Source organism: Mytilus californianus, unplaced genomic scaffold (genome assembly GCF_021869535.1).
Source record: "Mytilus californianus isolate M0D057914Y unplaced genomic scaffold, xbMytCali1.0.p SCAF_8, whole genome shotgun sequence".
Taxonomy (NCBI): Eukaryota; Metazoa; Mollusca; class Bivalvia; order Mytilida; family Mytilidae; genus Mytilus; species Mytilus californianus.
The window spans coordinates 25,363,743-25,382,503 of record NW_026262734.1 but is presented as its reverse complement, the minus strand read 5'-3'; the positions used below and the strand labels follow the sequence as shown (position 1 = coordinate 25,382,503).

Here is an 18,761-nt window from a genome sequence, read left to right as displayed (position 1 = left end):
TCAATTTTCGTGGATTGAGGAAATTTTGTATTTTTCCGAATACGCGATTTCGTTGTTTTGAGAAATTCTTCCTTCAAGTTTATAGCAGTTTTTGAACACTTAAAAATTCCAAGGCTTCATTATATTCAGGAAATTCAAGAAAATTAGTATCCGGCTAATTAAATGTATTAATAAATCGACAGTAATTAATTTACATTATCTTGTTTTCCTCTAACCATCGTTTTACAAAAGTTGATGTTACAGTACTTTGTGCGCACGTAAATGTTACAACTACGGTAGAAATGAAAAGACGATGGTCGTCATTGTATAGGATTAAACAAGGAGCTGTTTATTAATCTGTAACACGAAACAATTTCAAAGATGAAAATATCCAAAAACTGTATATATCAATGTACATCTTATTATATAAATGAATTCCTGACGCAAATTAAAGGTCTCAACTTGAAAAATCTCATAATCTTGTTGTCAATTTACCGCAGTCTGCGTTACAGTGACGCCATGCCTATTCGTGTCAACATACATTATGTTTTAAACTAAGAAATAATTTTGATTTCTTCACCAGATAAAATTGCCTTGGTGAATCAGGTTGGAAAGAGGCAGCTATAGATTAAGACACACATAATGATACCTACAACCAGATGTGGAATAGGTGGGTTTTCCCCACAGTTTTTGCAAAGATTTGCCAGTATGAAAGTATTTTGTGCCTTCTGTGCCATTTCTAACTTGTTTGCGAACACTCTGACAGTTTTTGTGTCGACACAGATAACAACTTTAGAGAAACAGTTTGGATTCTCTAGTACTCAGAGTGGTTTATTAATAAGTACATTTGATATTGGGTTTCTATCCTTTATATTATTTGTTAGTTTCTTTTCTGGGAAAGTTCACAAACCACGTGCTCTGTGTATTTCCAACGTATTAGCTGGACTGGCAGCCTATCTTTGTTCTATATCATATTTTGCATCACCTTTAAAATACGAATTTAAATTATCAAACAAAACATCCCACGGAAATGTTTCTTTAATCGATGTTCATTCTGAAGACCTGTGTCATACGTACAACCTAGAAGGTTTACAGTCAAAGACAAACACATCCTATAGACTGGACCAGTGTGAGGATAATTCAGACATAACAACAAGGGTTGGAAGTTCTACACCTTATACAGTTGTTGCTATGGCAATCATAGCTTCCGGGATGATACTACAAGGAATAGTGAGATCGCCAGTTGAACCATACCTAATTGATTATATAGACACCAATGTAAAACAGTCCAGTACTGCAGCTTATTTAGGTATTAAAATGATCAGTTTTAATGATAAGTAATAATGCGAGTATCTATTATATCAGAAAGTAAGTCTTATTTATATTAAAAAAAAACGAACAAAAAACAATTGCATTATTTTCTATTAGTCAAAAATGAAACTTGGTGAAAATAGTCATAAAACCATTTTTTGGAGAAAAGGAACGAGTAAAACATATTTTGTTTGCATGAAAAAGAAAGGATATGGGGTAAATGTGACAGTATTTTCACGTCATACTGACAAAGAACCATATAGAACAGTGCTTTATTGTGACCCTTCATCGTATCAGTTAATGGAAGTCCTTCGAACCACAGTCGAAGAAATTCACTACAACCAACTTGTATCCCCTTGAAGTACATATACAGGGAGTTATAACAATACGTAAAACATGGAGAAGTTTTAATTTCAAGATGGTCATAGTAATATTATTATCAATGAATATGATATTCGAAAAAGTATAAGATCTCAATTTGCAAATTACACGAATTTACGTTTTACAAACCAGTCATTTTCCTGTAGGCTCATGAAATTAATAACGAAATAAGATGTAAAATTATAAAGAGGTGTGAATATGCGTATTACTAACTGTGACATTACAGTTTTAGGAAAAATAGATGTCTGAAGTTTCAGTTTAGCATAACTGTGCAGCAATCTTTAGCCTTCCATTGTAGTTGCTATACTACCTAAAAATGATGTGACAGTTTTTGCTTTTGTTATTGAAAAATTATTAAAATATATTTCTATTTTAAAGTTGGTTCAATTGTAAGTTGATTGTAGATCTTTGATTGTCTATTCAATTTATTCAGAACGTTATGACAAAATATTTAATGAAACACAATCATTCAATAATCAATGTTCAAATAAAAATAAAAGACCCAAGCAAACAAACATACAGATTGAACAAACAAACAAACAAAACAAAAAACCCGAACAAAACAGAAAATAGAAAACTTAAGAAAAAAACAAAACAAATGTCTTTGTCATATTTACTCCTTTATTACAATTGAAGTTTCTTACTCTTTAGGCGTAATATCATCATTAGCTATACTTGGACCGGCTGTTAGTTATGGTCTTGGAGGTTATTTTAGCCAAATTCATGTTACACTTCAAGGTATTTATGTTACACTTCAAGGTATTCATATGTTTCACTTCAAGGTATTTATGTTACACTTTAAGGGATTTATGTTACACTTCAAGGTATTTATGTTACACTTCAAGGTATTTATGTTACACTTTAAGGGATTTATGTTACACTTCAAGGTATTTATGTTACACTTCAAGGTATTTATGTTACACTTCAAGGTATTTATGTTACACTTCAAGGTACAATGTATTTATGTAACACTTCAAGGTACAAGGTATTTATGTTACACTTCAAGGTATTTATGTTACACTTCAAGGTATTTATGTTACACTTTAAGGGATTTATGTTACACTTCAAGGTATTTATGTTACACTTCAATGTATTTATGTTACACTTCAAGGTATTTATGTTACACTTCAAGGTACAATGTATTTATGTTACACTTCAAGGTACAAGGTATTTATGTTACACTTCAAGGTATTTATGTTACAGTTCAAGGTATTTATGTTACACTTCAAGGTATTTATGTTACACTTCAAGGTATTTATGTTACAGTTCAAGGTATTTATGTTGCACTTCAGGGTACAATGTATTTATGTTACAGTTCAAGGTATTTATATTACACTTCAAGGTATTTATGTTACACTTCAAGGTATTTATGTTACACTTCAAGGTATTCATATGTTTCACTTCAAGGTATTTATGTTACACTTCAAGGTATTTATGTTACACTTCAAGGTACAATGTATTTATGTTACACTTCAAGGTACAAGGTATTTATGTTACACTTCAAGGTATTTATGTTACAGTTCAAGGTATTTATGTTACACTTCAAGGTATTTATGTTACACTTCAAGGTATTTATGTTACATTTCAAGGTATTTATGTTGCACTTCAGGGTACAATGTATTTATGTTACAGTTCAAGGTATTTATATTACACTTCAAGGTATTTATGTTACACTTCAAGGTATTTATGTTGCACTTCAGGGTACAATGTATTTATGTTACACTTCAAGGTATTTATGTTGCACTTCAGGGTACAATGTATTTATGTTTCACTTCAAGGTATTCATGTTACACTTCAAGGTATTTATGTTACACTTCAAGGTATTCATGTTACACTTCAAGGTATTCATGTTACACTTCAAGGTATTTATGTTACACCTCAAGGTATTTATGTTGCACTTCAGGGTACAAAGTATTTATGTTTCACTTCAAGGTACAAGGTATTTGTGTTACACTTCAAGGTATTTATGTTGCACCTCAGGGTACAATGTATTTATGTTACACTTCAAGGTATTTATGTTACACTTCAAGGTATTTATGTTGCACTTCAGGGTACAATGTATTTATGTTTCACTTCAAGGTACAAGGTATTTATGTTACACTTCAAGGTATTCATGTTACACTTCAAGGTATTTATGTTGCACTTTAGGGTACAATGTATTTATGTTTCACTTCAGGGTACAATGTATTTATGTTACACTTCAAGGTATTTATGTTGCACTTCAGGGTACAATGTATTTATGTTTCACTTCAAGGTACAAGGTATTTATGTTACACTTCAAGGTATTTATGTTGCACTTCAGGGTACAATGTATTCATGTTACACTTCAATGTATTTATGTTACACTTCAAGGTATTTATGTTACACTTCAAGGTATTTATGTTACACTTCAAGGTATTTATGTTGCACTTCAGGGTACAATGTATTCATGTTACACTTCAAGGTATTCATGTTACACTTCAAGGTATTTATGTTACACTTCAAGGTATTTGTATTCTACTTCTTACATTGTACTATTTATAAATTTGTTTCTCAAATTTAGTATGACTACATCGTAATTACCTTGTATTAAGGAAGTACAAGAATATTCCAACATCTTTGCAACATGAAACATGCAAATGTTAGTACGGAATGTTAATTTACTTGAGAACATTTTTTTTTTATATAAAAAGACAAATACGATTATATTTATATTGTAATTATATTTATTTACAAATTAGACAAAATATTTGATTTATAACTTTGATACATGAATAATAAGAGGGAAAATTCAAATAAGTTTATTTTTTAGAAAAAATAGTAGTCTGCAATATATATTAAGCGATTCTTCCCTCTGTTTTATGAAAGAGCCATCTTCTCAAATGATACTCAAAGATTACATAGTTTTCAGTCCTAGGCATGGTCACAATTAAATGTCTCGATATTTCAGTTATGTTTCATTAGTATCTCTAATATTTTTCATCATTATCTCTGATATTTTTCATCTATATCTCTAATATTTTTTTCATCTGTTTCTCTAATATTTTCTATCGGTATCTCTAATATTTCTCATCGGTTATCTCTAATATTGTTTATCGACATCTCTAGTATTTATTTAAGGATGTTCGCTACTCTGTTTCAAAATAACAGGCTTTTTAAAAGACTGTTATAAATTGATAGTATATAAATAAAGGAACTAAAAAAGCAGAAAAAAATTAAGAGTCCGTGTGCTTGTTTTCGAGATATAGGCCATTGAAAATTTGGCGGGAAATAATTCTCTCTAGACTTTTCATACATTTAACATTGGCACCCTTTTTCTTTAAAAAGATATGAAAAAATAACAAGGATTTTATAGCATTTTCAAATATGGCTATTTAAACCATATGTAATAAAATTATAAAAAGAAAAATAGGGGTTAGCGGGCAAATTTTTTATTGGCACTAACATGGATAAAACTAGAGGATTCCGAATATCTGACAAAAAGTCAGAAACAAGAGTAGCAAACATCCTTAAGGAGATTAAGTTTAACGATGACAGTAAATACCTTTATTTGTTTTGTTTTGTTTTGTTTGTTTTTATACGACCGCAAAATTATTTGCGTTCGTATTATGTTATGGTGTTGTCTGCGTCTGCGTCCGAAAACATTTTGGTTCGCAGACAATAACTTGAGTATAAGTGTAGGGATCTCTGAAATTTTAGCACAAGGTTCTATACCACTAAGGGTTGGTTGGGATTGTTTTTGGGGGGTATTGTCCTAGCGGTTTTGCAATTAGGGACCAAAAAGGTCAGTTTTGCTGATTCATAGAAAATAAATTGGTTCGCAGACAATAACTTTGGTAAAAGTGTATGGATCTGTATAAAATTTAATGTTCCATACATTAATAATAGGGTTGGGATTGATTTTGTGGGTTATTGTCGTAGCTGTTTTGTAATTAGGGGCCAGAAAGATGCAAAAAAGGGGTTAACAAAACCAATTATTTTTCTGGATCACAGACAATAACTTGAGTATAAGTGCATGGATCTCTATTAAATTTTAGCATAAGGTTCATTATCTTAATAGAAAGGTTGAGATTTATTTTGGGGGTTATTGTCGTAGCTGTTTAGTAATTAGGGGCCAAAAAGGGGGTAAAAACAAGTATGTTTCATGTTTCAGGGCAACAAGTTGTGTGTAAGATGCATGATCTCTGTGAAATTTTACCACAAGGTTCCATACTTGAAAAGGAAAGTTGAGTTTGATTTTGCGGGTCATTGCCCAAACCGTTTAGGAATTAGGGCCCGAAAAGGGGCCGAAAAAACTAGGATTTTCTGGTATCTGGACAATAACTTGAGTATAAGTCTATGGATTGCTATCTAATTGTGCCAATAGGTGTTCTACCATAAAAGGAAGGTTGGGATTGATTTTAGGGGTTATGACCGTAACAGTTCAGTTTAAAGGGGCCAAAAATAATTCTTCTGTAATACTTTGTATCAATTGCATATTTCTTTAGCAATTTCAATGGGGTTTAATTCAAAGTCTTGAATTCTTGGGGTTCTTTAATATGTTGAATCTAATTGGGTATTTATTATTTGGATTTTTGGTCTGTTTTTGAATTGATCCATATTAAGGTTCAAAGGGTCCAAAATTAAACTTTGTTTGATTTCTTCAAAAATTGAATCAGCGGTTTTCTTTGATATGCTGAATCTAACCTTTATATAGATTTTTAATTTTGGGGCCTGTCTTCAAATTGGTCCGCATTAAGGTCCAAAGGGTCCAAAATTAAACCTTTGTTTGATTTGAAAAAAAAATTAATTGGTTGGGGTTCTTTGATATGCTGAATCTAAGCGTGTATTTAGATTTTTGATTTTGAGCACAGTATTCAAGTTGGTCCAAATTGGAGTCTTAATTTTACTTTGTTTTATTTCATTAAAAAAATTGAATTATTGTGTTATTTGATATGCCCAATCCAACAGTGTTTTAGATTTTTAATTTTGGGTTTGGTTTTTAAAGTTGGTCCAAATTGGGGTCCAAAGTTAAACTTTGTTTGATTTCATCAAAAATTAACTTATTGGTGATCTTTAATGTGTGCATTCTAACAGTGTTGTAAATTTTTGATTTTGAGCCCGTTTTTCGAACTGGTTCACATTAAGGTCCAAACCTTTTTCATGTTTCAGGACAATAATTTAAGTATAAGAGTATGGATCTCTATGAAATTTTACCTTAAGGTCCCATACTTCAAAAGGAAAGTTAGGATTGATTTTGGGGGTCATGGCCCAAACCGTTTAATAATAAAGGGCAGAAAATGGGCCAAAAAAACAAGGATTTTCTGGTTTCTGGTCAATAACTAGAGTTTAAGTCTATGGATTGCTATTTAATTGTGCCACAAGGTGTAAGAACTTAAAATAAAGTTTGGTATTTATTTAAGGGATTATGACCCTAACGATTTAGTTAAAAGGGGCCAAAAACAATACTTTGTATCAATTGCTTATTTTTTTTTAAATTTAAATGGGGTTTAATCGAAAGTCTTGATTTCTTGTGGTCCTTTTATATGCTGAATCTAATTGGGTATTTAGAATTTTGATTTTGGGCCCTGTTTTTGAATTGATCCATATTAAGGTCCAAAGGGTCCAAAATTAAACTTTGTTTGATTTTAAAAAAAAATTGAATACATGGGGTTCTTTGATATGCTGAATCTAAGCGTCTATTTAGATTTTTGATTTTGGACATAGTATTCAAGTTGGTCTAAATCGGGGTTTAAAATTGAACTTTGTTTGATTTATTCAAAAATTGAATATTGGTGTTCTTTGATATGCTGAATCTAATTGTGTATTTATATTTTTAATTTTGGGGTCTTCAAATTGGTCCAAAATTAAACTTTTTTTTGTTTGGTTTTATCAAAAATTGAGTTTATATTGGTGTTCTTTGATATGCCCAATCCAACAGTGTATGTTTATGATTTTGGGCTTGGTTTTCAAAGTTGGGCCAACTTTGGGTCCAAAATTAAACTTTTGTTAGATTTCATCATTAATTGAATTATTGGTGTTCTTTGATGTGCCCAATCTAACAGTGTTTTAAATTTTTTGATTTTGGGCCCGTTTTTTCAAACTGGCCCACATCGATAGGTCCAAAGTATCCAAAATTAAACTTCTTGGGGTTATATGATATGCTGGATCTAAAATGTATTAAGAATTTTGATTTTATGACCCAGTTTTCAAGTTGGTCCAAATCGGGGTCCAAAATTAAACTTTTTTTAATTTCAATAAAAATTGAATGTATGGGGTTTTTTGATATGCTGAATCTAACCATGTATTCAAATTTTGGATTGTGGGCCCCATTATCAAATTGCTCCACATTGAGATCCAAAATTAAAGTTTGTTTGATTTCATCAAAAAATAAATTCTTGTGGTTCCTTGATATGCAGAATCTAACCATGTATTTAGATTTTGGATATTGGACCATAAAAGGTATATGTCCAATTTCAAATTTTTATGTTCTTAGACTACATTCATTCTGTGTCAGAAACCTTTGCTATGTCAAATATTTAATCACAATCCAAATTGTCAAATATTTAATCACAATCCAAATTGTCAAATATTCAATCACAATACAAATTAAAAGATGTATTGCACAATTAATAGAAACTGAAAGTAAAATCATAGTTAAAAATAGATACAAGCATCATATTCTGATTATAGAAATTATGTAAAAATATAGTTTGAAATTAACTGTTCATTATTAGCATAATTAGATATTTTGAAAAATGAAGGCAAGTTTTATAGATTTTTTGAAGACATTGTATTGATGATGAATGATATTTTAGAAATTTTTTTTTTCCCCCTCATTTTTATGCCCCGCCGTAGCGGAGGGGGCATTAAGTTTTACCCTTGTCCCTCTGTACGTACGTACGTACGTACGTCCCAAAGTTGGTTTCCGTTCTGTAACTTTAGTTTGCCTCAACCAAATGTTATGAAACTTATACACAATGCGTATTACCACAAAACTCAGATCAAGTTTGAATTTTGGTGGCGTCACTTTTACTGCTCTACAGTTATGTTCCTTTGCAAATGGAAAAATTGCTGAATTTTTCGTTTTCGTTCTTTAACTTTAGTTTGCCTTAACCAAATGTTATGAAACTTAAACACAATGCTTATTACCACAAAATACAGATCAAGTTTGAATTTTGGTGGTGTCACTTTAACCGTTCTAGAGTTATCATGCTCCTTTACAAATGGAAAAATTGCTGAATTTTTCGTTTCCATTCTCTAACTTAAGTTAGCCTCAACCAAATGTTATGAAACTTATACACAATGCTTATTACCATAAAACACAGATCAAGTTTGAATTTTGGTGGCGTCACTTTAACTGTTCTAGAGTTATGCCCCTTTACAAATGGAAAAAATGCTGAATTTTTCGTTTCCGTTCTCTAACTTTAGATTTCCTCAACCAAATGTTATGAAACTTATACACAATACCTATTACCACAAAATACAGATCAAGTACACATTTGGGTAGCGTCACTTTTACCGTTCTTCAGTTATGTCCCTTTATAACTTTATATGATATGCAAGCGGGGGCATCATCTGTTTCCCATGGACACATTCCCCATTTATTTTTTGTAAATTAATTAAAGAACTTCGTGGTATTCTATACAAATCCATTTGCAGAATGCTAGATATAATTTTTATACGACCGCAAAAAATTTTTTGCGTTCGTATAATGCTATCATGTCGTCGTCGTCTTCGTCCGAAGACACATGTTTTTTCCGGACAATAACTTTAGTTTGGGTGAATGGATCTCTATGACATTTTACCAGAAGGTTCAATACCACAAATAGAAAGGTTGGGATTGATTTTGGATCTTATGGTACTAATAGTTTAGGAACTAGGGGCCAAAAAGGGGAAAAACAAGCATTTTTTTTAGTTTCCGGACAATAACTTGTGTGTGAGTGTATGGATCGCTCTGAAATTGTACCACAAGGGTCCATATCACAAAGGGAAGAATGGGATTGAGTTTGGGGGTAATTGCCCCAAACGTTCAGGAATTTGGGGCAAAAATGGGGTCAAAAACAAGCATTTTTCTAGTTTCTACACAATAACTTGTGTTTAAGTGTATGGATCTCTCTCAAATTGTACTACAAGGTTCCATACCACAAAGGGAAGGCTGCGATTGAGTTTTGGGGGTAATTACTCAAAAGGGGAGGGGGTCAAAAAGTTGGGGGGGATTTTTTTTTAATTTTTTTTGGGGGGGAGGGGTTCATACTTTTTTTCTTCAAGATTTTTCAAAATTTCAAATTTTTTCAAAAAAAAATTTTATGGGGATTTTTTTTTCATATTTTTTGGTTTTTTTTCCTAAATATTTTCCATTTTGACATTGATTATTTCTGATTTATATATAAAATCAACAAATACTGATATGGCAGGGGATACACACCAAACAGGGTGTGTAAATTTTTATATATAACAGATTAACTAAGTATTGTGCAGACGCACAGTATTGCACAATAGCACAGTATTGTGCAATAGCAAGAAATGTTCAATTGCACAGTATTGCGCAATAACAAGAAATCTTCAATTGCACAGTATTGCGCAATAACAAGAAATCTTCAATTGCACAGTATTGCGCAATAGCACAGTATTGCGCAATAGCACAGTATTGCGCAATTGCACAGTATTGCGCAGTAGCACAGTACTGCGCAATAGCAAGAAATCTTTAATTGCACAGTATTGCACAATAGCACAGTATTGCGCAATAGCACATTATTGCGCAATAGCAAGAAATCTTCAATTAAAAATAAATACAAATCTTTTAACCAATTTCAATGGGATTAATTTAAAGTCTTTATTTTTTGGGGATCTAACCTTGTATTACTATTTTGGATATTGGGCCCCATTTTTAAATTGGTCTAAATTGAGGTCCAAAGGGTCCAACATTAAACTTTGTTTGATTTCATCAAAAACTGAATTATTGCGGCTGTATGATATGCTGAATCTTATTGTGCATTTAGATTTTTTATTTTGGGCCCTGTTTTCAAATTAGTCCATATTTAAGGTTTGAAGGGTCCAAAATTAAACTTTGTTTGATTAAAATTAACAAATTTTTGGTGTTTTTTTTTATATGCTGAATCTAACCATGTTGTTAGATTTTGGCTATCAGACCATACTAGGTAAATTAAGTGTCCCATTTCAAATTTTTAAGATCTTTGACCTCATTTATTTTGTGTCAGAAACCTATATTATGTCAAAAATTTGATCACAATCCAAATTAAGACAATATCAAGCTTGAATATTGTGTCCAAACTTGCCCCAACTGTTCAGGGTTCGACCTCTGCGGTCGTATCAGGCTGCGCTCGGCGAAGCATTTTATTTTAATGAAGTGAACCCTTTTAGAAACTTTGCTAATTTTGTCTATCAATAAATAAATTAATTAAAGTCTTGATGTACTTGGATATGACGAATCTAATTTTGTACTTAGATTTTGGATATTGGACCATAATAGTCCAGTTTCAAATTTTTCAATTCTTTGACCACACTCATTCTGTGTCAGAAACCAATACTGTGTCAAATATTTAATTACAATCCAAATTTAAAGCTGTATCAAGCTTGAATGTTGTGTCCATACTTGCCCCAACTGTTCAGGGATCGACCTCTGCGGTCGTATCAAGCTGCGCCATAGCGGAGCATTTTATTAATGTAATGACCAAGTACAAATGCTCTGTCCTATAATGCTTTCTTAAACTCTTAACCAAAAGTCACTATATTTACGTTTCTTGTTATTTTCCCCAGATGTTAGTATGTCATCTAAAGATCCTCGTTGGATTGGAGCTTGGTGGCTTGGTTTTATAGTCTTTGGGACACTATCAATAGTTACGGGAATACCACTTATGTTCTTTCCAAATCACTACAAAAATTCAGTTGTCCAAAATGAAAGCGAAAAAAGCAACCAAACTGAAAGGATACTAACATCGTACATCAAAGGTAAATTAAAACGTATAAGATATCAATGATTTGTTAGAAATAAGAAGATGTGGTATGAGTGCCAATGAGACAACTCTTCATCCAAGTCGCAATGTGTAAAAAGTAAATAATTATAGGTCAAAGTACGGCCTTCAACACGGAGCCTTGGCTGACACCGAACAGCAAGCTATAAAGGGCCCCAAAATGACTAGTGTAAAACAATTTAAACAGGAAAACCAACGGTCTAATCTATAAATGTACGAATAATACGAGCGTCGTAATCCATAACCTTTTTTTTCGAATTTACAAGCTTGGCAACTTTGAACGTGCTATATGTTTCAATTCTTTCATTTTTTACAGAGTTCTTTAAGACTATCAAACAACTTCTGAAAAACAAATTATACATGTTTATAAACTTGTCTGGCTCACTGGACCTGTTATCAATAGCCGGTGCACTTGCTTTTACACCGAAGTACATAGAAACTCAGTTCGGACAACAACGGTGGATGTCGAGTATTCTTACAGGTAATATTTTTGTAGATATTGCTATTTAGAATTGAAATATAGAATAAAATGTGCATGTACATGGAACATTTTCTCATGAAATAATTTTAATAGCATAATAAAAAAAATCTAAGAAACAATTGTTTATTGTAGTTGTTCATCTTGACGTTTGTTATTGGGTCCCGAATGAGTTCATTGATTACTTCCGTTTTCAAGACAAAACGTCTTAAGTGACAATGTATAAGTTTCTATTAGAATTTACGTTTCTTGCAATTAATGACGATATTTGTAAAAGTTGCGAACTGTTATAATTTACTCATTCCTGGTACATACTTAGGTCCCTTTTCGTCAAATAGCTCCTCAACTGTTATAATTTACTCATTCTTGGCACACACTTAGGTCCCTTTTGGTCATATAGCTCTCAAGTATTGATGAATCCTTGGCTTTAAATAGTTGGGATTTGAGGTTCCTGATGATGGTAAATCAAGATTGTTATATTGATGAACAGTGGACAAAACGGTTATTTAAAAACTGTGATTTAAAACGTCCAGTCGCTGATTTCGACAACTATCCATTGCAGTGGTTTGAAGATAAGGTGTTGAATTATAAAATGCAGACATTAAAATTTACCTCCAGATAAAGCCTTTATTTTTCTTATTAACACTCACTTAATTTATGTATCTCGGTAAAAAGTTCTACAGAGCTTATGTTATATCTTTGTGATGATTATCAACGATTTTTTTTTAAAACAATTTATAATAAGTAAGCTTCAAAATACATTTAACCATCATGTATCTATTTCAGGGGTTTTACAAGTAATACCAGTATCAGCGGGTATATTATTTGGAGGTATTATAACATCAAGGAAAAAGTTTTCCCCTATAACTTGCATAAAATTCCTTATACTAGTTTCATTATTGGATATCGTTTCTAATGTAGTAAACATGGCCCTAGGCTGTCCTACACCAAATATTATTGGATATAACATGTAAGTATACAAAGAAAAAACTATTTAGTTTAAGTGATTTTTTAAAAAGAATTTTAAAATATTATTTTTAAGGCAACTGCATAAACCGGTGTTTTGAAGATTATTCAAATTTAACAAATGACTTGCTTCTGTCAAAGTACGATTGCCACATGTTGTACATACTGGACTAGCATTTCATCCTCGACAGCATTATTTTGGTATTTAATGGACAAGAAGGGATATCAATACATGACTGAAAATAACTTCGACTACATGAAAAAAAATCCAAAAGCACAGGAACAGCGCTTTCACTGTTTGTCCCCTTCATATTAAAATTACGATGAGGCCTCCATCATGGAGCAAAATCTATCACCTCACCGCAAGGCGTGTGAGTTGTCATTGCTCGATTTTTTATTTTGATATTATACCTTTTTCATTAAATATCCACGAATTTGATTTTTGCTGCTCCCCTCCTGAATATCAAATGTTTTTTTTTCCCAAATGACAGTTGACGAAAAAGTCATAGTTAGTTGTTTTATCCATAATGTTTCAGATGTTCTATATTTCAAATAAACAGCCTAAAATCGTTTACATAAGTTCATTCCGTTATATATGTATGTTAAAGAATCGTATTTACATTTGTCAACAGGCATTTGAACACAAATTCCTCACTCTGCATTAACCAATGTCATTGTGCTGATAATTACCTTCCAGTGTGTGCTGATACATATAACAAGAACTATTTTTCTCCATGCCATGCTGGATGTACCGAAAATTTTCAAAAGGTAAGATATATGAGGGTCTGGAAAGTCCTTCATTTCTGTATTCTTTAATTGTGTATGCCATTTTCCTGTATCCTTTATGTTGTTGCCCAACTGCTCTATTCTTTATATTTCAGCACCCCATCTTTCTCTATTTATTTTTTTGGAGCCGTTATTTGGCATTATTTGACCATTATTCTCAGTTCTGTTAACCCCATCCAGACCCTCATATATATATATAACGTTTGCTTGATAAAAAATGCTGCATGTTACCAAAGATGCATGGAATATTCATTAAATATATCTTTCATTTATCAAATATAGTGCTATGTGTTGTTTCGGCGAATACCGGAAATATGACATGCAGTTAATATAAATAAGAAGATGTGGTATGAGTGCCAATGAGACAACTCTCCATCCAAGTCACAATGTGTAAAAACTAAACAATTGTAGGTCAAAGTACGGCCTTCAACACGGAGCTATGGCTCACACCAACAGGAAGCTATAAAGGGCCCAAAATGACTAGTGTAAAACAATTTAAACAGGACATTTTCCTTTTTCATACTTTTCCTTTTCGTTACAGAAAAATGCTTTAAACGAGTTACAGCAAATAAATTTCAAATGAGATTTTTCAAAAGACCATTTAATTAAATCTGAAAACTTTTTCTTGATAAGATTGAATGGAAGTGTAGTGTAGCGAGTAGAAAATCATAATTATCAACGTAATTCAAAAGACCATCAAAAGCACGTATTTTTTCTAAAACCTCTAAAGAATTTTTAACACTCCAAAAATAATTAATAACATTATTTTCATAAACTTTATTACAAAAGTTAATAATAAGTTCTTTGATAGCAGTAAGGGAGGTAGTTAGAGCACCGACAGATTAGTAAAAGAATACTTACTAGATGCGGAGATAAAACGAAATTTAAATGGTTGATTGTGTAAATTAGGTAACCAGTACATAGTCGGGACTTTCAAATGTTCGGAAGAGGCTTTAAGCTGGGTAGTGGCAGTGATATGCTTGTTTACATTTTGACTCGCTGTGGAGCGTACGGACCTGAATGTAGAAGAATTGATAATTTCGTTTTGGAGAACTTCCGTGTAGTAAAACACTATATAAAAATAAGATGTCGCTCACGGTTTGCTTTGCAATGGGACATATACCCACAAGAGTCAAAATTACTTGAATGTAAGCAATTATAGGTTACCACACGGCCTTCAACAATGAGATAAACCCGTACCATATAGTCAAATATAAAAGACCCCGATATAAAAGAATGTGAAACAATTCTAACTAGAAAACAAACGTACTGATCTATAATAAAACCATAAACGATAAACAAATATGACAGACATGAACCACACGACAACCACTAAATTAAACGCTTCTGACGATGTACATTTAAAGAAAACTGAAAACATCAATCAGAAAAAAAAAAATTTTTATTTTCTTGATTTGTCATTTAAAATTTGTATAGACTTTTGGCGATATGAAGTATGAGAAAAAAAAGGCGAAAAAATACCTTGAGAATATTCAAAACACATAAGTCGAAAAAAAAAACAAAAAAAACAGACAACGCCATAATAAAAAACGAAAAAATGACGAAAATATAAACAAGTTCACAAAATAGATATAAGAAGATTTGGTATGAGTGCCAATGAGACAACCCTCCATCCAAGTCAAAATTTATAAAAGTAAACCATTATAGGTCAAAGTACGGTCTTCAACACGGAGCCTTGGCTCACACCGAACAGTAAGCTATAAAGGGCCCCAAAAATTACTTGTGTAAAACCATTCAAACGGGAAAACCAACGGTCTAATCTATATAAAAAACGAGAAACGAGAAACACTTATGAACCACATCAACAAACGACAACTACTGAACATCAGATTCCTGACACAAAACACTACATAAAAAACTAAAAACAAAGCAACACGAATCCCACCAAATTCTGGAATTGGGGATCTCAGGTGCTCCGGGATCCGGAAGGGTACTTTTTACTAAGCAAATCCTGCTCCACTAGTGGTACACATCATGTGCCAAGTGATATTGACCTTTCTCACCGCTGAGAACTTTACATTGACCTTAAGATGTCTGTTTTGAAGAACATGTGTTAAAAGTTGTTTATGGTAATAACAGTTAAATATAATACTTTGACCAAAAAGACAAATACGTTTTCATATAATTAAAACAAGATTTGTGGTATACGTCAGTGTGAACGCAACCAAACAACAAAAGGACAAAAATATCATCAAACGACACCTAGAAGTCTCCTACAATAAACAGGTGTTCATAGAATATGATATGCTCTAAATCGACCCGAATCCATATAGTTATGAATAAATTAAACAAAAGCAATAAAAGATCTGTCATCAAGACCAAATTATCCAAATAATATATAACTTAAGGATATTATATGAGAAAACCAATGACTTCTCCCAGAAAAGGGACAGGCAAATGCTTATTTTGTGGAATTACGCTAACTAATCTTTGGCATCACGAGTTTGTCCTATTGCATGCTTCGTATGTACTGGACGAAATGATGATTTTATAGTAATGCCGTAGAACTCTGTAACAATAAAAATTGTGAATAAACAAGAGAAAATAACAATAATTAAAGAAAAGAAAACACACAAAAGAAGCAGAACCTAGTCAAAAATGAACTGCAAGCAAAAATACTATCCTGTCACAAAGCATTAAATTTTAATACAAACTAACAAAAACATGTTTCAAAAGTATTTTTACATTTCATTTACACTGAAGTCATATGGCAACTGTTCATGTCTATCGTTTCATGGCAACATGGTATCTAACAACGATCTTACAGTAACACCTGGGCTGTGTTCTCCTGATTGTCAGTTTCTCATTCCATATACTGTTGTATCTTTGCTGTTTAGACTGATTCTGTCTTGCAGTAGCATACCAGGATTTATATTACTTATCAGGTAACACTTGTTTTTAAACATTTTTACATTTGATGCATACATAGGGGCTAAAACATTCTGAACTTGTTATGTCATAGTAATATGAAAATACGAATAGATCAACTAAATCATTAAAGTTTACTTGATGAATTTATGAAATAAAACAAACAAGTAATTTTGTTTGAAAATCGTACAAATACTGAAATTTGCAAGAGCTTGAGAGAAAAGTTGACATCTGATAGCTGTTTATGTGTTATCCTCTTGTGGTCATATAACCAATGTATTTAATCAAGTGTTGGTTTCCCCAATTTTCTGTTGGCTTAGTTCGTTATGACGATTAATCCCGAAATGCGTATTCGAACGTTTATCATTTTTTTTTATATAAAAACAAGGAGACGCTGTATTATCAACTTAATATTATGTTATGGTTAATTTCAATGATAAATCTAGTATGCCTTTTTTATTATTAGATATATATCGTCCCTTTTACAGATAAACAAAGTAGCACAATTCTCACCTAGTTTTCTTTATGTTAATTGTTTTAGATCAGTTTCAGCATCAGATAAAGCTATTGCAGTTGGATTTACATCTTTCATCATTACCCTGTTGGGTAAGATTTTGTCATACTTTCCTCACTTGGTAATCATAGTAACTTAAATTATACACATACTTTATTTTCAAAAATGGCCTTTGCATTCTTAGATTTGAGCATTTGTTTCCTTGCCAGTATTGGATCATATTGAACTAGTTACCTTTCTAACTATTTATTTCATATACTAAAGCCGTACAGACTGCTTTTAAAATATCAATCAATAACTGCATCCCATCTTGTATTGGCTGAGGCCTTGGCCTTTGAAATTTATGAAAATATCACAGTCTTCAAGGTATAGCTCAACAATCATCAAGAATCAGTATTGCCATAGAAGATAACGTTTTGGCCTTTCAATTGTTTTGATTTGAGCGCTAATGGCGAGTCTTCTGTAGACGAAAGGCGTGTCTAGTGTAGTAAAATTATAAGCTAGTGTATTTGATGTCTAATTAGCCAACAGACTCTTTTACTTCTTTTTATTTGTGACGATTTTTATTTAACTTTCTCTTATTGGGAGTAATATTTAAACGTATTAAGTTGATTTGCTTTGCTAGCATGTTTATATTATTTACTGATTGCAGGTTGGTTTCCTGGCCCTGTTTTATATGGAAAAATTATAGACCAAGCTTGTTTATTATGGAGCTCAAAGTGCAATAATAAAGGAGCATGCGCATTGTACGATAACTATAAATTTCGAATGTTCATTTATGGCACAAGTGCTGCATTAAATGTTGGTGTGTTTGGATTAAAGGTTGTACAATTCTTCCTGGCTCGGAAAAAGACGGACTGGAGTATTGAAGCAGAAAATACCGAAAAAGAAAAAGTAGAAGGGGAAAGTTTGCTGACAAAATCTATCCCATTAGAAGATAAAACTATACGAAACGAACAATCGGAAGATAAGCCTATATAAAGAAACTCATCATTGAATATAAAAGAGCTGAATTTGCATTTAGACTTTAATATTTATTCTTGAGTATTTGAATTGTAATAGATAGATAAATATTAAGTACTTTTTAACCAAAAGCCAATTTCTTATTTTCTTCCTGTTTTCTTACCACAGGTCTGGTAGTTTTTGAAATCTGAATTTAAATGTGGTATACCAAGGTCGTTCTATATCTAAAACAAGTACTGGTATAAACAGACAAGCATAAAAGTGTGAAAACAGTGGTAACTATATCTTTATGATATCATTTTTTTCCTTCAGAATATGCTTTCATTAATAACGACCTAAACAGCAGTTAAAAGTTTAACAGAAGTGCTTATCTGATATCAATAAAAAAATGGATAGGCATAAAACAAGAAACAAGAAGATATACTGATTCGACTTCTGTCGTTTTGTGTTGTTGTCTGCGTCACACTTTCTTAACTTTCTATGCTGGTGATTTTATCCTGATCAGTTCTTGTGATTTGGTCCTGATTAATGCTGGTGATTT

At 31.9% G+C, this 18,761-nt stretch overlaps 1 protein-coding gene across 1 annotated transcript; it reads left to right on the top strand.

The window, feature by feature from the left end:
• The first annotated feature begins 621 nt into the window (after positions 1 to 621).
• LOC127711962 (solute carrier organic anion transporter family member 1A4-like) lies at positions 622 to 18,259 on the top strand. Its single transcript, XM_052218117.1, has 7 exons — positions 622 to 649; positions 1,040 to 1,288; positions 2,323 to 2,430; positions 11,431 to 11,540; positions 16,579 to 16,760; positions 17,285 to 17,349; positions 17,910 to 18,259. The coding sequence occupies exons 1-7, from the start codon at positions 622 to 624 to the stop codon at positions 18,236 to 18,238; spliced, it is 1,071 nt and encodes a 356-aa protein (XP_052074077.1). The 3' UTR covers positions 18,239 to 18,259.
• Positions 18,260 to 18,761: the final 502 nt, after the last annotated feature.